General features: G+C 39.2%; 2 protein-coding genes across 6 annotated transcripts in view; one reads left to right on the top strand and one right to left on the bottom strand.

The window, feature by feature from the left end:
• Nucleotides 1-21255, bottom strand: part of MMS22L (MMS22 like, DNA repair protein) — a 94164-nt gene extending 72909 nt beyond the window's left edge. The window contains exons 1-9 of one of the 5 annotated variants that reach the window (XM_065681190.1): nt 21178-21255; nt 19232-19419; nt 15953-16078; nt 11461-11513; nt 8474-8561; nt 8200-8377; nt 7179-7272; nt 5199-5329; nt 1259-1372 (exon numbers count right to left, since the gene is read on the bottom strand). In XM_065681190.1, coding sequence (XP_065537262.1) covers nt 1259-1372; nt 5199-5329; nt 7179-7272; nt 8200-8377; nt 8474-8561; nt 11461-11513; nt 15953-16078; nt 19232-19410 — 963 coding nt within the window. In that variant the 5' untranslated portion in view covers nt 19411-19419; nt 21178-21255. Of the gene's footprint in view, nt 1-1258; nt 1373-5198; nt 5330-7178; nt 7273-8199; nt 8378-8473; nt 8562-11460; nt 11514-15952; nt 16079-19231; nt 19420-20686; nt 20838-20928; nt 21139-21177 lie in introns of those variants that run through there. The other 4 variants (XM_065681193.1, XM_065681191.1, XM_065681189.1 and 1 more) reach the window with 4 other exon arrangements.
• On the top strand, nt 19948-24606 carry LOC136015953 (WAS/WASL-interacting protein family member 1-like). The gene is made up of 5 exons (XM_065682603.1): nt 19948-19953; nt 20726-21626; nt 22945-23045; nt 23528-23597; nt 24005-24606. The coding sequence occupies exons 1-4, from the start codon at nt 19948-19950 to the stop codon at nt 23567-23569; spliced, it is 1050 nt and encodes a 349-aa protein (XP_065538675.1). The 3' UTR covers nt 23570-23597; nt 24005-24606.
• Nucleotides 24607-24932: the final 326 nt, after the last annotated feature.

The raw sequence follows: 24932 nt of genomic DNA, 5'->3' as shown, positions 1-24932 counted from the left end.
TACAGACTGTACCTATCATCCCTAATTATACGAAGCTCTCTGGGACTTCTTTGCACCTGCATTTCACCCACCTTAGTTGGGTCCTGATCTTAATGCTGATCTCTTATGCTTCAATGTGCTACTGCAAACACTTAACACTTACGAAGTTCCACTTGTGCTGTCCACCATCACATCTGTTGTCATTCATGAGTAAACAGCTATCAGTACAAACACTCTACTGTGAATTTCTTCATTCTATACTAAGTGAACTCTGTGCAGTACTTATTGCATAGAGGGCAGGTTTGGTTTTATAAAGATTATTTTAGAAAAATTTCAACGGATTTTGACACTTCTTAGTATTAATTCAAAGAAACATCATATCAATTCTAATCAGAGGTCAAGAAAGAAAAAAAAATCAAAATACTACGAAATATTAGAAAAGGAAAAGAACAAAATAGAAAACATCATTATTCCAACGCATAAAAACATATGGCCACCTAACTTGGAATACTACACGCAATCCTTGTAGTCTGCCATTTGAGACAGGATCTACTAGTATGGAAAAAGGTTCAGAGAAGGGTGACAAAGATGCCCACAGGTAGAGAATGGTGATTGTAAAAAGAATGTCTGATACAGTAAGACTTTTCAGCCTAGAAAACGTAGAAGGTAGGAGATAAAAAAAAGTCACATAAAGTCATATTGGTATAAGGAAGGAGAACAGGTAGTGATTGGCTCTTTCAATTAAAGTATAAGAGGTATAAAAAGAAGTCAGCAACTACAGGATCAAAAACCAAAACCCAGGTTGGTCTTGTCTAAGTAGTTGAGGTATGGGTATCAAAGACCAAAACATGGGCTGCATATATCATTGGTCTGACTGTACTCGTGTTTCTAATGCTTGGAGATGAATCACTGCATGACATAACATAGAAACTGAAAATATTTTTTCTTTTTTCTAATAGGTAAAGACAGTTTCTTTTCTTTTGTTCTACCATATTGCTTTCAGAGTCTGTTCCTTTGCTTTACTTTCCTCAGTACAAGGAGCACTCTATCAATACTCTACATCATAACCAAACAGTACACTGCAAACCTAGAATCAGGACTCGACACACATTGAAGATGGAAACCTAAAGCATCATAGTTAGCATGCAGTCCTCCTAACACAAACACGAACTTCAGTTCCATCATATGTGAACTCATGCATTCATGGCAATCTGGGAACACTTGGCAACTGCATTGCATATGTAACATGCATGCATATGTAACAGTATTCTTCCATTACCTCTGTGTGAGACCCTTTATTTCTATGGTCCAGCAGCTGAATAAGTAGAACCCATAATTCTTTAATACAGGTACAGGGATAATGGTGACTAATTAGAGCCTCAGAAGGTCTCACCTGAAAGAGAATAGGACAATTATCCAGAGAATTGTCATTTTTAGATTGCATTCTATGTACCAATATTTTAGTTGGTTGGGGTTTGCTGCCGTTACATAATACAGCTAAAATTCCACATTAGAAGGTGCATTATTTCATTAAAATCCAAACTACATCTCATACAACAAAGACCATTTCCTAATGCTACATAAGTTACAGGTGTCCTATTTCTTATTTTCTTCTAAGCCACTTTCAAAAATTATTTAATCATATGAAAATGGAATTCTGAGGGCTAAATGAAAAGGAATTGCAATAAATACTGATTCATTGTCTGACAGTATGGAAAAGATAAAATGATTAGATTTTCTTGATGTTCTTGGAAGATAAGGAAGATTTAAGACAATTTAATAGCTATTATTGTTGTTATTTTTAACTGGAAAATACTTAATGACTAGGCATAAAGCTAGTAGAATATGTTTTTGTTGGCATGAGGATGTTAATGTTCCCACAACATTTCACAAAATCTGCTTTGCTGTAAACTTACTGCAAGGCATTCTTTTAATATGCAGAAAACAGCATATTTCACGTTGTGTACGTTATTTGATTACTATTCCATATTTAGCAAAATTCACTCAGACTGATGCATTTCAAATGCAAAGCAGTCTTCTTTTGATTCATCCTTCAGCTTTACATTCCCTGAATTGTGAAACAAAACAGCACAAGGAATTGCTAAATACATAAAAATTCTGTGTGTGCTTTAATGTTTTTAAGACCTACCAGCACTGTATTTGAAATAATCATAGTATAGACAAAACTTTACTTGGGCTGTCTTCAGACCTATGAATCCACTGAACTGCATTCAGAAGTGGCAAAAAACAGTGAGAAAACTTTTGCTGAAATCACATAATTAAGCACGTTTTAGCTTCAGCAGGGACACAATGCAGAAATGTAGAAAGAAAAGAGGCAAGAAAAGGCAGCTCATACTCAGTTTATCCCTAAACAATGAGTAGGTCCAAGTCTGAATAATCGGCCCTTCTAAAGCACTTCTAATAGTCACTTAGAGAGCCTAATTCATCTAACTCAGTGCAGGAGAAAGAACTGTTCCTATCCTTCCTTGACAAGATAAAGAACCTAGGGTGACTAGTTTAGACAACTGACTCGTAGGCACCCAGATCTGATGAGGTGAATCCTGAATTTTTATAACCTCATTCTTTTCCTGATCCATTCATGCACAGCTGTTCTCAAATCACACTGGTACTTAAAATAATTTCTGAATTTGGAAACCTAATGGTGCAAATTAAAAACAAAATCAAAATACACACAATGCCAGTGACAGCAGTAGTGTGTGAAAGAGACATTAAAGTGCAAGTAAATGACTAGAAACCACACTCCCACAATTAGAAGAACAAGCATATAAACAATAATTTCAAATCTGTGCAATATTCTATAAGCACTCAGACTTTTTATTTATCATCTACAACTACTGTTTTCATACAGCTCCAAATCAGGTTTAAATATAAAATAATTACAAATACTGAATTCATTTATAAGTGACATATAATTAGTTTTCCTCTCTCTGTAAAGCATACTTCTTAGCCTACAAAATTGTCAGGGTGAACCCTGACAATTTATTTTACAATATCATGAAGACTGAAATATTTAAAATAATTCTATTATTCATACTCCACATAGGCTTTTAAGAGTTTTTCCTGTGCCTACACCTCCTCATGCTTTTAGTTAAAGATCTGTTGTGAGAATCTCTCAAGAACCTGAATTAATCTTATGCAAATATTATCTTAAGAATAAACATCAGTGTTACCACTAAAGTCTATTGAAAAATTCATTATTTAATGACTAACTGCTCAAAACTGAAGCGCCTCAAAAATATTCTGGTTATGACTCATCACCAAAGAACAAAACAGATTCCTCAGAAAGGAGAAGTCTACTTATTACAGATGCACTATAACACGAGCATTTTACAAAAATATTAGGTAGATAGACTATCTCACAAGTGAGAGTTTTAGGCCTCTTACATGGAGTGCCAGTTGTTGCAGCATCTAGGTTTCTTCATCTACTACTTGCATCTACTACTGTGGTCTTCTACAAGACTGCAATATGTCTTCTGCTGGAGACATGCAGTATCCATCCAGGATAGAGACTGCCTAGTAGTATCAAAGTAAGACACTATACAGGTACTGGCTAGACTAAGGATCAGAGACATTTCTTCAGAGATAGTCTGAATTCCTCTTGCAACGTCCCCCAGTTCAGTACCTTGGTAAGAATGGTTATAACTTCAAATTACGGTACTTTTGGGACAATAGAGCTCTGGTGCCATATATATGCCTGCTGAAAATGAAACTAAAATATCCAAGGACATATATTTCTATGTCAAATGTATCTCAGAGCACAATGGCCTCAGTTACTGATCTAAGTAATGCATCTTGATACCAAAGCTGCCCAAGAAAGAGATCTGATGAGTCTGGAGGATCAGTGTTTACATCTCTCCTCCTAAGGATACCCACATACGTTAAGAACTGCGCTTCTGAATATTCTCAGCCAAAAGCTTAATGACATGTTTTAATGATGAGCTGACACTGTCATCTATTATGGGTACCAGTTGTGTTCCTAAAACTTTCGAGAGACTTATTTCAATTACTTATTATAACAATGAATGCATACTAGAGGAGGCACCAGCTGAAGAGACGTTATCTAGCTCAAGCACAAGCTCTACTTCAGAAATTAATCTCAAACAGAACTAGATTGGCCTAAGCCCAGAGAGAGCTGAAGAAAAAGTGGTGGCAAAACAATCTCTCTGTAACGTGTCTCTGTGGAAGCAGAACGAATCTGCCATTTTAACATCTGACATTTGAAAGTCAAGCATAATGGTCAAAAGGTGCTATTTGAATCTTCTTTTTAAAAAATTACTCCCATCTATTTACCTTTTGATAGGGGAGAAGGCTGCAGTATTATCTAATAATTTTATAGATCAAAACTGATTCAAAACAAGGTAACAGCTCTCTATAGATAGTTTAAAAGAACAGTGATCAAAAGTTAACACGGCTATTCCTGCCCCACCCCCAAATAGTAATATGAAAGAAAGGGGACTCCATTTTCCATGTCTTTGTACTGGAAAAACATAAATTATACAGCGGTCAGTGCTACTTATTCTCAGAGTTCAGTCTTGTGCCCATCTAAAGCTGTTTTCATAATGATACAAAGATTACACAGCTCTTTTACTAGCTGCTATATAGAGCTATTACGACTTTCTAGCTTTGGAGTGCTCAAAACAAGTGAGAAAAACACTGCAGCCATAGAGAGAACGAAAAAGAAAAGAGAAGGACAAGTTTTCTCTTGACAAATGTAAAAGCACTGTAACAGAAAGACGAGGTTGCAGAAATAGGAGCAGTGCAACAACAAACCATAATATGACATTCTGTAAGTGTCCAGTTAGCTTACTGCCAGGATTATAGTTATTCTCTTTCTGTTCCTGTTGAGAGAGTTTGAAAAGATTTTTTTTTACATCTATAGCTGTAAACCTTTTAGACTGTGCCATGTTTGGCACTGAACCTGGAACACTGAACTTAGGAAATGTGGCACTCACTTCTGCTCTGTACACAGTGCATTTCAATATTACTCTCTCATTCAACTGCCAGATGGTCATGAATAAATATAACACAATTTGAGCTCCTAACAAATAACACTCTTTAAAACATTGAGATAAAAAGCCATACATAACATTTAAAACCTAGCAGAAGAAGTTATCTATGCATTGTTTCAATATTTAATTCATATTGTTCCTAATACAAGCATATAACTGCCTGTGTCCTATATAAACAGAAAAAGTTACCTTCATATACTTGTTGATGGACAAGCTTATTAGATCAGACATGAGATTTCCACAGTGTGTTTCAAATAAACTGATACTGGTTAAATTCTCCCCCGTCACATTTATGAAATTGTTAGCATATACAACTTGTCCTAAAACACAAAAGAAAATTAGACCTATTTAGTCGCGGGTTTGGCTGTATGAATACAAGAAAGAAATGATTTTTTTTTTCTACTCTATATATTTTCGAATTAGTTTGTTGAGCTGTATGCAATTGTAATTTACAAACTCATTTGGGAAAGTTCTTCCATTCTAAGTTCGAGCTAGTCCCTTCCTTACTACACTGAAGTCTGGTATTATTCTGGTTGACAGTAAAATAGTTTGGCACTTTGCAGCCTTTTATTGGCACAGTTTTTGCAGTGGAATAAAGATTTATTTATCTGCAAGTTCCTCTTTCTCACATGCCAGTGCGCATGTTCTGAAATCATGACATGTTTTGCAGATATGCAAGTTGATGACAAACAATTCTGGAGAGGTCTAACACTTTCCTATGGATGTGTTGATGTAAAAAGCTGGCATGAACATATTCCAACTTGAGCATTTGTAGGCATTATCACAGATAAAATGGTTAAATTAAAAGGCTGTAAGATCTTATCCCACTAGCTTTCAACAGTACAACTCCTTTCACATCAGTGGAACAGAAGATATGTAGAACTAAGCCTGTATTTTATTCATGGAAATGCAGGGTGAAGCCCTGAACCTACTATCCTGCCATTGGTCTTAGTAGTGTGAAGTTTCTACTCAGTATACTTTACACAACAAGACAAGATTACTGCACTATTACTTAGAACTTTATCTAGAAATCAATATAGAATTCTGAACAGCAGACTGCCTCCAACAGTTTTCCTACCCCTTCTCCAAAAGGCCCCCTTAAAAAAAAAAAAAACGGTTATCCCACAGCAGATCATACAAAAACCTTAGAATTATAGAACAACAGCCAATCCACACATCATTCATTAGCACAGACATGCATAAACAGAGAAGATGCTTCAATCTGAGCAAGGCTGTGTTGCGGCAGCACTCAGAGCAGCCAAAAGCTAATCCAAGAGTTCAGATTCAGTACCAGTTACGTGGGCTAAACATACAGTGTGCTCTTTCTAGACCTCAACATTACTCCAACTGTTGCAATTCCTAGATGGAACTTAAGTTGACAATTTATTATAAGAGGGAAGGGGGACTGTTTGTAGTGACACAATGATTACAAAAGAAAATACATTTTTGCGATTTATTTTGCTAGCATGGGCATGCTTCACAAAGCAAAGTTCTCTTCTGTATTTTAGCAGTTCTTCAGCAAACTGAACTACTTTGAAGATGGGTTCTTCAGTTGTATTGCATTCTATGACCTTTTTTATCTAGCTTCTATGAACAGCTTACTCTTATCAATCTTTGTGCTCTTTTGAAGGCTTTTTTAGGAAAAAAAAAAAAAAGAAATTGCCTTGGCTCTTTTTCTTGCTGTATTTTTACAAGCTTCTGTGACTAAGGCAACATTCTTCTTTCGCCCAGTATTTTCTTAGTGTCTCATATGGTTAACAATACAAATTCTCTCTTCTGAGATTCTTTGTTCTGATCCATCCTCTGACACTTTTCCTACACTGTTTCCATCAAAATGTTGTTTACTGTTATGCATTCTGGGTCTCTGCAAAGGCATTTTTTTATGCAATGTCAAAAATGTACTATTAAATATTATGTTGTAAGCATCAGTTGAGCACAAACTTCATCATCTTGGTTAAGAACAAATTCCTAAATAACATTTAATTTCATCTTCATTACATGAAGATTCACGAAGAACCTGCCCTCACTGTATTTGAGTTTACACCATCAAATATAGCTATGCTTAAAAACTACCAAAAGTAGTAAATGATTCTGGATAAATTAAGATGAAAAGTACAGGTAAGTCATATGTACAAGAAGTAGTTAAAGAAAAAAAATCTGCATACTTACTCATCATTTTTTCATCTAGCACATGAAGAACTTCCAATAGCATCCAATAAATATCCAAGTAGAGATGTAGTAAATGCCATGATGGGGGAAAGAGCTGTGATTAGAAATAGATACATTTATTTATTTTTCACATTTCTTTAGCAAATTCTGGATACTCTACTGAGACACACAAAGATGGGCATGCATTATGCCTGCAGTGAATATTATCGTTATCTACATATTGTAACATACAAACATGCTGTTCGGTTAATGAAAAAAAAAAACTAAACACAAAAACAAATAAAACCACAAACCTTCATGACAACTAATTCTATCTGTAGAGCATATTTGTGAAGTCTTGAATCTGATCTAACCTATAATTTAAACACAATGTCTTTATACAAGCTTGACAAGTTAAAGCACCCTTAGTCATCCTTTCCTTTCCAGAAAAGTATTAGGTAGCACACAAAATGCTAAAGTGTGTCTTTCAGTAATTCCAAAATTTCAATATTCTCTTCCTTACAGTTTACATGAAATTACTATTTCTTTCATCAGTTCAACAGTGGCCCTACTGACAAGCTAAACAAACAGGAACATTCAAAATGCTGCTTCTCAGTAGATCATTCCCCTCCAGATACTAGTTTACATAACCTAAGACTAAAGCCCCTTTTTTTCTCTCTAAAAGATTTGAAAGCATTTGTTATTATACATATGCACAAATCTTAATGGTGTATACTTCACTAGTGTTTAATGTTTCAGTGTCTGCTTCCATGTCTGCACTTTTCTTCTTTCTATACCTGATCTTTTCCTATTTTGAGTCAAGATTTCAGAATGTAGGTTTTAAAAAGTGCCCCTTCCCCTGGGACACTCAGAAATTTTAACTATTAGTAAGGACAAACCAGAGGAATTTTTTAAACATGCAATATAAAGTGTAACTTAAATTTCAGCCTGAAGAAATAAGAAATGTTATTCAGCCAAAATTTAGCAAGTTGAATATGTATTGTTACACAAAAAATAATTTTAAATTATAAAAGACATTAACCTTTGCCTGATGTTGAATAGTAAATGCTGCCAAGACACTACTAGGGAGTTCACAAAGGTGACCAATGTGCATGGTCAAAGCATGAAGCTCTTCCACTAGTGTTGATGGTAACTGTGCTTCTAGTTCTTCATATGGATGCAGCATTCCACCATTTTCCTCTTTAGAGGGTTCCAGATACCTGAACACACATACACAGACATACAATCAGAAAATAGGTAACAAGCAGCCACACAAAGTTCAGTACATAAGTTAGTAAATTGTGTGCAAACCTTACCTGAAGATGAAAACTTTCACGTAATTCAAAAACTGAGTACATTGATGCCTGATGCTCTCTGCTTCAGAGTGCAAATTTGCAGCTTGACCTGAAGTAAAAGAGATTGATAGCTTAAAGCAGATGTGCCCACACTATGACTCACATAACATATGCATTCTCCACATTAAGCAAACCAAACCACTGGAAAGCCACCCTATTCTGAGGACAACTTGGGAGGTAGCTGGTGGCGAACACCCACATCTCAATGTCATCTTACCAGAGGGACCCATATTTCATCTTATCATCTCAGGTGCATACCCATATATATAGAGAAAAGAAGGCATCCAGTCCCTCAGGAAAGGCAAGCAGTAAGTGCTGGAAGAAATCATTCAACCATACCACCCTGCTCTCTGTCCGCTTCCAAGACATCTTCAGAAGAGGTATGTGTGAAACAATTTCTCGGCGTCCTTTTCTCTTGGGGGACTTGAGCAGGTAGACTTATTTGGAAACAAGCTTTGTAACTTCTCTTCCTAAGAAGCTACACATTGTTGCACAGTCCCTTAAATGGTGTAATGTCAAGAGCCATCCATTCACAGTCCTGGAGCCTGCCTTTCACCTGCAGCTCTGTATCCTTTCAGCTAGTTATTGCAGCTATGTGTCTCCCTTCCTCTGCTCTCTGAAGCTGTTCTTACGCACCTGCACCTGCAAGCTCAGACACCATTATTACAGCAGAAATTCATTGGAAGCTACTGCCACTGGTGTGAGAATCACTCATAACTCCAACACCTTGCCATGTAGCTTTCAGCTTACATTAGAGAAAAATGAAGCTTGGTGCATAACAAAGCAGAGAGAGTCATTTAAATACTCACTAACTACTTCCCAATAATGTATATATGCAAATGCTTAGCAACCAGTCAGCCTGTAACACTTCTGATGCCAATCACTGGAGCATCATAACTGGTAACAGCAAATAAAGAGTTTGAGCAGGCACCCAGTGAAAGTGTATCACACTAGAAGAGATGGGTGGCAAAAACTCTGTGCCACCTGCTGCAGTGGACTGCATGTCCACAGAAAGGCAGTTGCCTTTGCTCCTCTCCCCAGCTCACCACTGGGGAGTCTTTCTCTTTCCTTTATTGGTCTCTCTCTACTTCCCCACCCGCCATGCCCTCCAGGTAACCTTGAAGCTAACCTATACCACTTGTTACAGACTCCACAAAGTTTTGTGCATATAAGCCTATCTCAACATCTTTCAAGCAACAACACTCGCTGACAGAAGCAAATCAACTTGTACAAGTACCATAATATTCCAGTGCAGAGCCTACCCCCACCTACATCAGAAGCCATAGGATCTGCCATGGTAATGAACCATAGGTTTAAAGGCTCAAATCACTGCTTTAAATGAATTATTTATAGATATTACTGCTGCTTTGTAGCAGAAAAAAAAATAAAAATCTTAAGTTCTCAGAAGATCTGTTTAAGCAAAATTGTGTATTACAGCATTCTAATACAAAATCTTTTATAAAGTGTCATCAATCATTGAACAATGAAATAAGTGGAACAAACCAGCAACATTAGAGTGTTAAGAACAGATCGGGCATTTTCAAAACCAGACAAAACGACACAGAGCATAAGAAAAGATTTTATATGGTTTCCACATTACACAGTTCTTAGTACCAAGACTCCAAAACTCATTAAGACTGACAGGGAATGAAATTAAATGTACAATATTGGTATCTGTATAAACATATACACACAACAAAGATATACTGAAGGGTAACCTGGGGGCTTCAACAGTAGCAATAGCGCATTTATCTACAACATCAATAATAACTAACATCAAACTGCCTGCCTTATAAAGGGGGAACTGAGTCACAGATGTATCAGTGATTTGCTCTAAGTCACAAAAAAGCCTGGTGCAAAACATAAAATCTACAGTTATTTATTTTAGCAGCTTATGTGACAAGAGGAAGAACTGGATAGAGACAAGAGAACCAAGCAGATGCTTAAATTGAAGGGGAAAAGGATTACAGAAGTGTTTCTTGGTGTCCAGCTACCAAAAAAAAAAAAAAAACCAAACAAAAAACACCTCAATTGTAGTTTAAAATAAGATTATTTCCACTTCTGTATTAAACATCAGCAAAATTTGACTTTTAAGATACAGTCAACAAAATCATATGACAGAAACTGGATGATAAATTAATATCAATGATTTACATTGCAGAGCACGCTAAAATCAAACCAAAATAATAACAATGCATAAAACTATTCACTCCTACTCCTATACTAGCAGTGTATCTCAAGCAATGAGAAGATACCATAGTCAGTTTATTTCTGAGTAATTACTGAACTTCTCAACTTGCTAAGTAATTCAGCCTTCAAACTTACAATAAGCCCAAGGCTGCAATAATCCTTCAGAAACATACTACTTCTTGTGCCTTAGTATTTAATTGAAATAAAGCATTTTGTAGCAATCCCATTTTATCAATCCTGCTGCAAAGATAAATTAAGTTTGTAAATAACTTTAAACAAATATTACTAACTTGTTTAAATGTAAGCCAAGAGAAAACTGGAAAAAGTCCCAACCCACTGTCTTTGTAAATAAAATAGTTATTGGGCATTTTGATGCAACTTTACATTTCTATAAATGAGTTAACAGTTTTGCCAAATTCTACCCTAGGGATGACATCTCAGCTCAAGTCAAATTAATGCAAAATCCACCACTGAGGTCAGAAGGGTCAGTATTGCCCTGTGCACCTACTATACAAGCAGATCTGGTTCCAAACTGACTCTCAACATTTTCCCTATCTATTTCACACTATCTTACATCATTTGGCTGCCTGTATTTGTACTTTTACTGCAAGCCTGTGCTGGTTTTATGCTGTTCTGTGGCACAGTCCATGAGCCCTTGGTCAAGAGAGAAAGCACAAGCGTGATCTGCAATAATATATTCCAGTAATGAGAAGATAGTGATACCTATCTCAATGTCAAATTAAATGTGTCAAACTTACCAAAATCAGAAGAACTCGTTTGTACTAAGTCTTCCAGTGTGTATATCTGTTGCCTAATTAAAGGAATACAGAAGTTTATCGTATTTATATAAAGAAAAGTTATTTAACTACATTCTAGTAAGGTCTAAATAGAACAGAGAGAGGTGAGAGGTATTTCTTGCTTTGTATTTCTGAATAATCTTACAGATATGTACCTTAGAAAAGAGTATTAGTAGAAGGCAACAGACACATACAAGTGTGAAGAGATGGCAACAGAATTTTTGCTTGTTTTTAAAATATTAATTACAGTTACAACAGATATAAACCTAGTTAAATATTTGGGGAAGAAAAAACAACCACGCACACAAAATCCCTGAATGCCATTGCTCATAGCTGATCTTTCCACAAGCATAACTCAACTTTATATTTGACCACAGAATAAACCTGAAAGTTAGCCCTCATGGCATACACTCAGAATACACTAAATTAGTTCTCTGTGAATGAGTTCTAGTAAATTCTGTCAGCAGATTTTCCTGCTTAGGCTGCTCTGCTGCTTAACTTGAGCATAAAAGATAAAACAGCAAATGATAGTAAAGGAGAGTGTCTCTAAAAAAATTAAAACTTGAGTTTTGAAGGAGAAGGAAAAAATTTTTAAAGGAGCTGCTAACTGACACTGCAAATGAAAATTAAAAATAGCTGTAACATAGGTAAGTACTCAGCCATGTTCTGCAACAGTTATTTTCAAGTGGTCTTCAAGTATAGTCTCCACAGAGATAACATGGTACTAAACTGAATACATGAAAAGCGCAACTGTGCAAGACAGACTTTTGAAAGAAAATGCTGCATAAATTCAGGAAGAAGCTCTCTGCCTCGTTTCTTATGCAGTCAAAGCAGCAACTACTGAAGGATACTGGGATCAAACCCACATCAAATGTTCTTACTGAAAAAAAAAATAAATAAAAAAAAATCCAAACACACAAAAAAACCCCAAACCAAAACCCCCAAAACCAACACCCCAAAACAAATAAAAAACAGAAAATTCCCCCAAGGATCCAAACCCCCAGATTGTAACCTGGCAGGTACACACTAGAATTGTCTCCCTTAGCTTCTCCTTCCTAGGATAAAATCATAGAATAGTTAGGGTTGGAAAGGACCTCAAGATCATCTAGTTCCAACCCCCCTGCCATGGGCAGGGACACCTCACACTAAACCATCCCACACAAGGCTTCATCCAACCTGGCCTTGAACACCACAAGGGATGGAGTACTCACAACCTCCCTGGGCAACCCATTCCAGTGTCTCACCACCCTAATAGGAAAGAATTTCCTCCTTATATCCAATCTAAACTTCCCCTGTTTAAGTTTTAACCCATTACCCCTTGTCCTGTCACTACAGTCCCTGATGAAGAGTCCCTCCCCAGCATCCCTATAGGCCCCCTCCAGATACTGGAAGGCTGCTATGAGGTCTCCACGCAGCCTTCCCTTCTCCAGGCTGGACAGCCCCAACTTCCTCAGCCTGCCTTCCCTTCTCCAGGCTGGACAGCCCCAACTTCCTCAGCCTATCTTCATACAGGAGGTGCTCCAGTCCCCTGATCATCCTCTTGGCCCTCCTCTGGACTTGTTCCAGCAGTTCCATGTCCTTTTTATGTTGAGGACACCAGAACTGCACACAATACTCCAGTGAGGTCTCACAAGAGCAGAGTAGAGGGGCAGGATCACCTCCTTCGACCTGTTGGTCACGCTCCTTTTGATGCAGCCCAGGATACAGTTGGCCTTCTGGGCTGCGAGCGCACACTGCCGGCCCATGTTCATTTTCTCATCGACCAGCACCACCAAGTCCTTCTCTGCAGGGCCGCTCTGAATCTCTTCTTTGCCCAGCCTGTAGCTGTACCTGTGATTGCTCCAACCCAGGTGTAGGACCTTGCACTTGTCATGGTTGAACTTCATAAGGCTGGCATCAGCCCACCTCACAAGCGTGTCAAGGTCCCTCTGGATGGCATCCCTTCCCTCCAGCATATCAGCCGGAACACACAGCTTGGTGTCATCGGCAAAATTGCTGAGGGCGCACCCAATCCCACTGTCCATGTCAGCAACAAAGATGTTAAACAAGACCGGTCCCAACACCGATCCCTGAGGGACACCACTCGTTATCGGTCTCCAGCTGGACATTGAGCCATTGACCACAACTCTTTGTGTGCGGCGGCCATCCAGACAGTTCTTTATCCACCGAGTGGTCCACCTATCAAATTGATGTCTCTCCAATTTAGAGAGAAGGATGTTGTGTGGGAGAGAGTCAAACGCTTTGCACAAGTCCAGGTAGATGACGTCAACTGCTTTACCCTTATCCATCAATTCTGTAGCCCCATCATAGAAGGCCACCAAATTGGTCAGGCAGGATTTCCCCTTAGTGAAACCATGTCAGCTACCCAAGATTACTTTCAGCCATTTAGTTGAGTTGTGGGGTTTTATTTGCTTGTCTTGTTTTAAAATCAAACCTGAATTTCAAGTATTTCAACCATGTAGAAAGGAAGGCCGTGTAAAGCAGGAGGGCTGTTGAGGCTCAAGGTTAGAGAGACAGTGTCAGAAAGGAGCCAGGAGACAAAAAAAAAAAAGAAATACTCTCCACTGAATTAACAAAAGGCAGAATACAGTGGGCTGATAAAATACAACCACAAACTGGGCATGCCAAGCATAACAAAGATATCATTAGTTAAATAAGTCATTTTAATTTCAATCTGCATTTGTACCTCAAAGATTGATCCTCACGGCTGTTGATCATTAAATAATTTGGTTTGCAAATAAATATTCTGACAGTTTATTAATCAAAGATCTTTATTAATCAAAGATATATTATCTTAATATACCCACTTAAATGGCTATATAGGTCTTACCCATTTTGACTCACACATCATCAATTGTATAAAAAACCCACAAGTAAGGTTTTTTTTAATTGCGCAATTCATGTTTTTAACTTGCTGTTCTACCGTATAATAGTTATTAATTAAAATATTTTAAAATACTAAATAGCCACATTAAATATTTACAGACACATTAAAAAAAACTAGGTTTCTGTAAGCATGTATTTAAACAGTTCAGTTTATGAAGTACAGATGATATCTATTTTCAACCACCTTGTCCTCAAGAATAATTACAAATTGTACTTCTCCCATATGAATTTCTACAATGGAAAAAGGAGTTTTCCTACTTTCAGTTGTAAACTGGTCTTTAAACAAAAGTGTTCCATTTCATGACTGAACAAATGAACTGAAAGAGAGAATATCTTTACAGAAGGACATGTCACACCAAAAGACAGTTTAGCAAGCAAACTCTCATACATAACAGTTAGCTGAAATCCATTACTGCTACCAGTTCAGTGGGTTTTAAAATATGTATAGATTGAATAACTTAAATATCACAATGAAAATATTATGCCTTATGTTCATCTCTATTACAACTACAGAGCGGCTGATATTACAAGGGAAAAAAAAAAAAAAAATCAATCTAATTCAACAGATCAACCACATTGCTGTGTAACTGCCTAGTGACTTCATGTTAATAAACAGATCAGCCTAAATGCTGAAAGAGATACAGTGCTTCTTTTAACTAACTTATCCTCCTATCTCCTTCATTATCAGATTATTTTCTTTTTTAAAAATCACAGTGAAGTCAAAGCATGCATCAAACAAGCAAAGCTAAACAAAACCGGGCTTGATATACTTCCTGCCATCTACGCCATGGTGTTTCAGTAAGTCAGACCCTATTAGTGATGTTTCACATCATGCCCTTGGTCATACCCTAAAGAGACAGAACTATCCACTACAATCAAAAGAATGATGGAATATACCACACATTTGTGGAATCATGCAAAAGCTCCGCTCCCATCCACTCTCTGTATGTGCTGTACATCGTGAGGATTATCAGTAGCAAAGAGGATTATCAGTGATCTGTGTATTTGCACTGACCAGATTAAATATCTGCATTGAAATAGTCAAACACTGAGTAACTGTATCTGAAGAGATTGCCGAAGCTATCCTAATCCAAACAATTGAAGGAAATGCTGCATCCAGCATTTACACTGTTTGATTTTTAACCTCCACTTTTCTTTCCACACACAAAAAAAGGACTTAAAATCTTCAAAAGACAACTTCAATTATATGGGTAGCACAGTCTCATTCAAGGAAACCTTATATAGTGTATTCACATATTCTGAAGCTAGAACCTTCTAAATCACAACACTATTGTAATAACTACACTTACCAATTTTTATCTACTGATGGCTAAGAGATGCACCACACTGATTAAAAATCTATGGAAAAATTTACTTCATTCTGTAATTCTATCTGTGTCTTATCCATCACATACTGGAGTGTTAGACAAACAGCATAATCTTTCTGGATGCTTTACATAGCCCAAAGTCTTTTACAATTTTACTACAGGAAACTTGAAAAGTTTGTTACATCCTTACGGTGAATATAGATACAGAAGTGAATTAATTATAAAATACATTATCATACCTAAGTAATCCAAAGAGAAGTCCACAGGATTCAACTAATGCCATTTCAGTAACCCACTGAAAGCCAAACAATTCTACTACATCATCTTCATAATCATTTGGAGAAGGATCCAGTCTCAGCAAAACCCTGTAAAATAGAGCAAACGATGTTCATATTGCCCAGTAATAAGCCCATAGAATACGACATCTACAGCTGTCTTATGTACCGCTGACATTTTAACAATATAGCAGCAGCACCTATACTTTAGATAGGAAGGAACAGCAGTGCTCTCGAAAGACTATTATACCTTTTACAGCAATATGTTACACAGCACATAAAACATGACACCACCTAGCTTCGAGAGCATAAAACCATAATATAGTCACAGGGCACAATATATTTTCGAAACAAATAAAAACGAGCTACCACCTTGAAGCATCTTCATCCTTACAAGGGGGCTGAGACATAACATACAGACTGTCCTTAACAGAAGAGGCTGCTACATTAGACAGCAAGCTCCACTCTACATTTATGTTTGGAATCTGTCTTTGTCTATGCAACATAAAATCATAGAATAGTTAGGGTTGGAAAGGACCTTAAAATCATCTAGTTCCAACCCCCCAGCCATGGGCAGGGACACCTCACACTAAACCATGTCACCCAAGGCTCTGTCAACCTGGCCCTGAACACCACAAGGGATGGAGCATTCACAGCTTCCCTGGGCAACCCATTTCAGTGCCTCATCACCCTCACAGTAAAGAACTTCTTCTTTACATCCAATCTAAACTTCCCCTGTTTAAGTTTTAACCCTTTACCCCTTGTCCTGTCAGTACAGTCCCTGATGAAGAGTCCCTCACCAGCATCCTTGTAGGGACCCCTTCAGGTACTGGAAGGCTGCTATTAGGTCTCCACGCAGCCTTCTCTTCTCCAGACTGAACAGCCTCAACTTTTTCAGCTTGTCTTCATACAGGAGGTGCTCCAGTCCCCTGACCATCCTCGTGGCCCTCCTCTAGACTTGTTCCAACAGTTCCATGTCCTTTGTACCTTGAGGACACCAGAACTGTACACAATACTCCAAGTGAGGTCTCACGAGAGCAGAGTAGAGGGGCAGGATCACCTCCTTCGACCTGCTGGTCACACTCTTTTTGATGCAGCCCAGCATGCGGTCGGCTTTCTGAGCTGCAAGCGCACACTGAAGCTGGCTCATGTTCATTTTCTCATTGACCAACACCCCCAAGTCCTTCTCTGCAGGGCCGCTCTGAATCTCTTCTTTGACCAACTTGTAGCTGTGCCTGGGATTGCTCCGACCCAGGTAGGATCTTGCACTTGGCATGGTTAAACTTCATAAGGTTGGCATCAGCCCACCTCACAAGTGTGTCAAGGTCCCTCTGGATGGCATTCCTTCCCCCAGCGTATCAACCAAACCACACAGCTTGGTGTCATTGGCAAACTTGCTGAGGGTGCGCTCAATCCCGCTGTCCATGTCACCGACAAGGATGTTAAACAAGACCGGTCCCAACACCGATCCCTGAGGGACACCTCTCCTTACTGGTCTCCAGCTGGACATTGAGCCATTGACCACAACTCTTTGTGTGCGGCCATCCAGCCAGTTCTTTATCCATCGAGTGGTCCATCTATCAAATTGATGTCTCTCCAATTTTGAGACAATTTAGAGACATGCCTGATAATTAATGCTAGAATATACAATTACTTCTTTATATACATTTAATAATATCTATATAGAACACATTGATAAAAGCATATTAATAAAAGCACACTTCTAAGCAGGTGAACTGAGGAGAGTCACAAAATGCGACTTCATTATTATAACAAACTAACACTAGACCATGACTAACTTGGCTAAGGAAAACAAAGAAAACAAGAATTACCACTTTACTCAAAGTGGAGAAAATCAAACATCTGTACAGACTGTTAAAACAGAACTGTGTAAATATAAAAATATTTCATTAATGTGCTTTCAAAAAAAAAAAAAATCACAGCAAGCTGCACAGTAAGATCAACAAAGGCATCAAAGCAAATTATTTCAGAATTTTCCCACTACCCTTCATTAAGTACTTGAGCATGTCGGAAGACGAAATCACTAATATGAAAGAAATATTTCTATTATTAAAAATAATAACAACAAAAAATGTACTGGGCAAGCACTGGGTTTTCATTACATTACAAACCAAATTCATATTCTTCTTGAACTATACACTATTACCAATTCAGTTCTCAGAGGCAAAAACAGCATCTGCTGAATAATTGGCTCAATTTCCCATAACACCTGTAGCTCACTTGGTAACTGCCTAAACATTGGTCTGTTTTGAAGCTTTTAGCAATTACATCCAATTACTCCTGTTCTAGATAATGAAGACAGAGGAGTCCCTCACGTGCAGGCTTATCCAAATTACAATTCAAGCAGACAAGGTGAATAAACAACAGGAGAACAGTATTATCATCACTGCAGTGACCTGGGAAACTTGTTTACATACAAGCTCCTGACTACTCACTCAGTACTCATATTATTTCTGTTATGAAATGCCTTATGTTCATGCAGACATAGGCTTTCTCACTCCTCTGTGGGGCACAAATTTGAATGAACGTGCCTTGATACGATAACAATAAAAAACAACAACCCCCCCAATACAATAATAATAATAATAAAAAACAACCACAACAACAACAAAAAAGGGAATCTCTTTTAAGGCTTTTCAGAAAAGACTGTGAAATTAAGGTTAAAGAAACCCAATGTAACAACACAACATATGAGGCTTGACAGGAGGATAGACGGAATGAATATGCTTTTGTAGGAGAAACAAGACAACACCTGCAGGATCAGCAAATGGCATGGAAAACCAAGTTGGATCACAGACAGTAAAGAAGGTATTAACTAAATCAAATTAACTTTTTAGAATCTCATGGAAAATACTTTCTTTCCATCTGGGTTCTGAACCTTAAATCCAGAATAAATGCAAAAGTAGAATGCTTTGAGAAAGACGATTCTTCAAGCTACAAAGGACAGTACCACCATCGGGGGAAGCTGGGCAGAGGTTTATTTCTATCATGTGGAAAAAAGAGAGAAGTGAATAGAAGCGAATCTAGAACACTGTTCAAAGCAGCGTATCAACACAATTGCCCATCCCACTTTGGTATACCAAATAAGTTGATCTCAGGATCATAATAAGAGCTGAAGAACAAACTGATTTGGAAACCCTGACAGCATTTAGAGGCACTAAACCCCAGTGGAAAGAACATCTTAGAAGGGTATTATATTTGTAAAGTAAAAAAACCCCATACCTCTTAAGAGACCCACTTGCTAAATAAGACTCTGCAGAAAAGCTTCTCCTTCCATTTTGGTTGTCAAAACCACAGGAAAAACAAGGCGGCTTTGAGTTTTCATTCTCAATTTCCATTGCCATCTCCAAGCTTTCAGTGAGAAGCGGGGGTGTAGAGGAAGCTGTGAAATCATCGTCCATTGCTTTCACCTGATCAGGAAAATAAACAGGTAAATTTAAAATAATTATAGCATTTCTTCAAATAATCCTTCAGCTCAAGTGAGGACACAGATCTGACTAACTGTAACATCAGACTAACAGAGATATATCACCAAGAAGGCAATCATGGTCTCATGCCCTGCCACACAATCCTGCCGCTTTGTGCAATTTTAGCTTCCTCCATCAAGCAGACATATCAGTAACTATGAAAAAATCAAAATATATTTTCTTCTGGTTTAACTCTCTAAATTAAGTAGTCATGAGGTTAGACCAGCGCTAGGGTAAAATAAGAGGCAAGAATGCACCACAAGTCCTAGGTGAACTACTTTCAGCAACAGTTCATTTTGCAATCGGAGTATCTATGCCATAAAAGTACATCATATATTACAGGCTGGAAGTTGTCCAGACCTTTAAGGCAACATTACAGGTCAAGTTCCTTCTAAGAAGGAAAGAAGCAGTAAATATATCCCATGGGATCATTAAGGAACCCTGAAATGTTAAAGTTTTAAAGCTCAGAAAATGACTGTATGGCTGATTTTGATATAGCTAAAATTGGAAGCTTCTATTTAAAAAGTCTGTCTCCCCAGGAATCTAAAAAAAAAAGATAAACTAAATTAAAGGAGAAGGAAGATCACGTCCAAAAGAAATTAACTATATACTTGACATTAGTGAATTAATAAACAACATAATGAAAGAGCAGAATTAGGCAACAGGTTTCACAATATAATTAAAATGCTAAATTAACTTGGCAGGTTTTGATACTTCTCTTGCAGAAACCAGCTTACACCATAGCTAGAAGTTTGTAACAGAGAGACTTGACTGAAAAATAAGCCCAGTGGGAAAAAAAGAAAAAAAAGCTTCTGTCCTACTTTTCCCCATTCATTCACATTCCTGTGGTGCTGTGCAGCAGAAGCAGTACAACTCTAAGTAAAAGAATTACTTCAGTGCTTCAGTTTACAGCACTATAGGTGTGTCAGCACAACTGGCGAGTAAGAAAGAAGCAGTCAAAGGGGACGCCCTAACTCAGAAGCTTCTAAGAAGACCGTTCAGTTTAGGGTACCAAAATCCCCCCACGCGACAGAAACACGGGTAACAGAAGTGTAGTAAAGGTAGCTCATCGCGGTGGCAGTTCCTGTCACTTGTGTCCACCACATCCTGATCTAGCGGAACCCATCACTGACTCGAAGTACCACAACTTTCATTGCCGGCCATGCTAGAGAACTTCCCCGGCTGCAGTCCGCGGGAGGGAACTACAAACCGGCGATAGAGCCTCCTGGAGCAGAGCCTCCTGGAGCAGAGCCTCCTGGAGCAACAACCCCGGCGCCAGACCAGGCTCCGGGCAGCGGCCACAAACACGACCCTCTCCCGCCAAGCCTGCAGCCCAGCACGGCTCGGCTCTCCTCGGAAGCGCTTCCCCCATGAGCCGGGAGATACGCTAGACAGAGGCAGGCCAGGACCGAGATGGGGAAGCGGGGTGCTAGTAAGAAGGGCCACGGATACCTGCACGCTGGCTGGCTGCCGCTCCACTTCCGCACCCGGATGCTTTTCCGTACGTCCCGCGCGCCACCGTCACCCCGGACTGCGCAAGCGCCGCCGTGCCGATTGGCCACCGGCCGCTCCTCCTTCCCCAGCCACCCGGTTCTCCTCCGCCCGGGAGGGGAAGGACGGGGATTGTCTGGCCGCCCGCCCGCTCCCTCCCTCTCTCCCTCCGGCGCCAGAGCCGCCTCGCGCCCTAGCCCGCCCTCCCACCTCAGGGTGCAGCGACGCGTGCGCCCCACAGCGGCGAAGCAGGCCGGCTGGCCGACCGCCCGCCCGCCCGCCCACCGGGAGCCGTCCTGCCAGTGCGCGTCCGGCTCCCGCTGGGCTCTGCCCGCCGCCTCTAAGGCCTCCCCAGGACGACCGGTCTGCTCGCAGGCCGCTGTTCTTCCATCAGCGTGAACTCCGCATGCCCCCGGCTTTGCCCCTTGCTCATCGATCCTTTCCATGCTGCGGCTGCATTCCCCGGGCCCTGTTAGTTGCCAGTGCTTCGTACTTCAAGCGTAGGTGGGGTTTAGTAGCAGCCGCCTCCCCCAGCCAGCCCGTAGCGCTCACGCAGCTTCTCTCGGTGCCCCTGGGCTCCAGGCGTCCCCTGCTTGGCCAGCCACCACAGGTGACTGCTGGCTGCCTCTCACCTGAACGCCACCATCTTGCCACTGCTAGTAAGTGCCCCAGGTCAGGCTGCTACCTCCTCGTCTTCTTGTGCTTCAGCTGTCCGCTACCTTCCTTCGGTCTCCTTGTCATCTAGCTTGTACATGAACATCGTTTTCCTTCTCGGCCTCGTCATTTGCTCATCCCTATGCTCGTTCACAGTCATGGGCAAGAGGTCCTGGTGTTTTCTGATGCCTTACAGAGCCTGATCCAGCCTTCTCAGGTTTGTCAGGTACTGCTCCTGTGGGAAGCAGACGTAATTCTCATCAGGCATGGGCAGTGGTGTTTAGTAGACTTGAAATTCAATCTGGGTATTCTTTTCATTTACGGAAGTGCCTTCACTGGGTATGACAGTCACCACAGAGTAGGGGCCAGGGAGAAAGTCCCAAAACTTGTACCTGGCATAATTTAGCTTAAAATGCATACTGTGCACCTAGCAGATTCTGGATATTAAAAAAAAGTAGTGCATTATTTTGCATTGCCTTGGTTTGATATAATTTCAAAATTAATGCTCTTCCAGTTTTGCGTGGGTTTTGGGTGTAAATTAGCAGCAAGTACATGGAACTAGTTTCTAGCAAGAAAGTTGCTCTGGAAAGTTTTGCTGTTGCTGCTACAGCTTACTGTGAAAACTCTCCTGTGATTAAAAATGCTTCCTTTGCTCCTGTGTCTGTAAGAATCTCTCATTTCCTTCTTTAAATTCCAGTCTAATTAAAAAAACAGTACATCATGGTTAAATAAAACTGTACCCAGGATAACCCTGATTTCCATATGCAGATTTATCTGCACTGACAGCCCCCTCTCCGTCTCTTAATCTTTCTGTTTCCTCTCGCCCTCCCTCTCTTCTTCTTTCTCTTCCCTTCTCTTTCTCTTCCTCTTCCCCTTTTTGTCTCTTTATGTCTATTGCATTATGCCTGAATAATTTTCAGCCCTGTTTTTTTTTTTTTCTTCCTTCTTGCATGCACATGCTAAAACAACTAGACAAAGATGCAAGGTGGTTGCTGCAGTCACTGTCTCTAGGACAAAACCAAGACAGCTCGTGATTGCAATGCCACCTTTCCCCCCCCCTTTTTTTTTTTCTTCCTTTTCATTTTTTTTTTTTTTTCCCAGCCGTGCTCGGTGATTAAACTTTCCCAGGATGGGGAAGAAAGAAGAGCTGGAAATGAAAATAGGGTTGAGGAAAAATCCCATTGCAGCAGCTGCAGCCAGTGGTGTGTGCTGCCAGATGTGCTAAGGTTCCTGGGGTCCTTGACACTGAAAGGCAGTATTAAAGTATTTGGAGACAAAAGCTGCATCCTCCGTGATCATTTTCTTTATTTAACATGGCAACAGGAGCCGTGTGGGGGAAAAACAACGCACTGGCTGTTGAATTGGACTTTTCTCCTTTCTGGGATAAGAGGATGTTATCTATCCCGTGCCAAGAGGGAACTGAGGTAAGACAGCTGATATAGCTCCTGCTTTTTCGTAGTATATTTCCTAAGCATCTTTTCTGAAACAACCTATACATATGTATGTATTTATACATTTCTGTGTTTGTTTGTGTATTCGGTTTCGAGTCAATAATGCTGGTTTGGGGTTTTTTTCTGTCTTCACATCGACATCGAGAAAGTTAATTCACAATATATATATACAGAGCTTGCTCAGAAGGATCGTTTTGTGGGGATTTTTCCAAATACGTTTTTGTTTCCAGAAAAGTCTTCAGCAGTGACATCATGGTCGGCTGCTGATATTAAAACCGATTTTCAAAGTCTTAAAAAAAAAAAAAAAAAAAAAAAAAAGAGCCCAAAACCCGAGTAACTTTGCCATAAGAAATTGTGCTGGAGATTCATATGCTCTAATTTTCGGTTGCACTCTAAATACTGGAAGTCTTATTAAAGAGATAGTGAGATTTTTTTTTTATTATTATTATTTCTAGCACAGAAGCGATGAATGCTGCATAATTAAGTACAGTATTTAATTTGGCTGTTGTGAAGCAAAAGAATAAGGTAATAATTTTTATTGTACTAATCAGACTCAAGATGTTCTCTGTGTTAATTGGGTTAAAAAAATTGCAGTACTTATTAGAAATTCTAATTTCACGATGCAGCACTGACAATAAGCTCAGGCAGTGAATTATTCACATCTTTAATTTGCTCTCTTAATGACAGTGTTCTGTAATCAGAGTGCAGAGACTGCTTCCTATGCATTATGTATGATGTTCAGGACTTAAATGCAGGACATTATGAAGCCTCTCAGTGGCTCAGTAATTAGTTTTCCACAAGACAGGGCTTAGATATTCACAGATAAAAGTCTACAGCTGAGATAATGTTAAGGTGGTGACTCATGCTAACAAAAGCAGGGAAGTTCAAATTTAATGCTGAAACTGCTCACCATTCTCCCTCATTGTGCGTAGGTGCAGGGGGAGGGGAAGGAAGTCTTCAAAACTAGCCCGCCATGGTGAGTACGCTGCGAACAGCCCAAGGGGGCAACCCGGGGGCTCTTTTCACTTTGGAACCGTGTTTTTGGCAACTTGACTGCTTGGAGGGTGGAGGTGGAGTTGCGTTTTGTGTCTGTGTTTAAAGGTTGTGAAAAGGGCAATAATGTACACATTATCAGAGAGCAATCATCTGTAGGAGAGATTAAATGTATTTTAAAGGATTTTACCCGAGGCACAGGCGTTTGTAACTTCGTCAAATTACGATGTTTTGAATGGGAGCTACTTTGTTATGCGTAGAAACTTTGTGAACACCTCATACTGCTGTGTTGCTCTTATACCTATTTCAGCTGCCATGGCCTTTACTACATACGCATTTTAGAAAACAAGTTGGGTTTTTAACGGTTTAGTTCTCACCATCCAAAAGGTGAATTATAATGTAGGTTTGTTCTTTTTTCCTTGGGTAATTTACCTGATGTTACATCAAGTGATTTAAATGTACGGAATATGCATGGTTATGTAACTTTTCTACTTCTGTATGCTGCTTACTACAGAATAAAGTCTAAGAATATTAAAATGAAGTTGGAAAATTTTACTTTTTTCATACTTAGTCACTAGTCAGATTGACAGCTGTGCATTTGTCCTGTGTTCTCACAATTAGAACAGTAATAAATGTTTACTGGAAACAAGATATCTTGACTAGAGAAAGTTGTCTACTTATTTTGTGTTAACTCTTCGAAGACTAGACTGAAATAAGCATTGTTTACAGGATTGATGATCTACCAATGTAAGCTTTAGGGTTAAGGTTAAAAAACCCTAAAGATTCGAACTTAATAGTCAGGTACAGATACTGGATTAAGAATTTTTAGTACATCTGGACTTTTGAAGCAAAATATTTTAAAACTAT

Source organism: Lathamus discolor, chromosome 5, assembly GCF_037157495.1.
Source record: "Lathamus discolor isolate bLatDis1 chromosome 5, bLatDis1.hap1, whole genome shotgun sequence".
Lineage (NCBI taxonomy): Eukaryota > Metazoa > Chordata > Aves > Psittaciformes > Psittacidae > Lathamus > Lathamus discolor.
The sequence above is the reverse complement of the archived record's forward strand: the minus strand, read 5'-3'. Positions and strand labels throughout refer to the sequence as shown.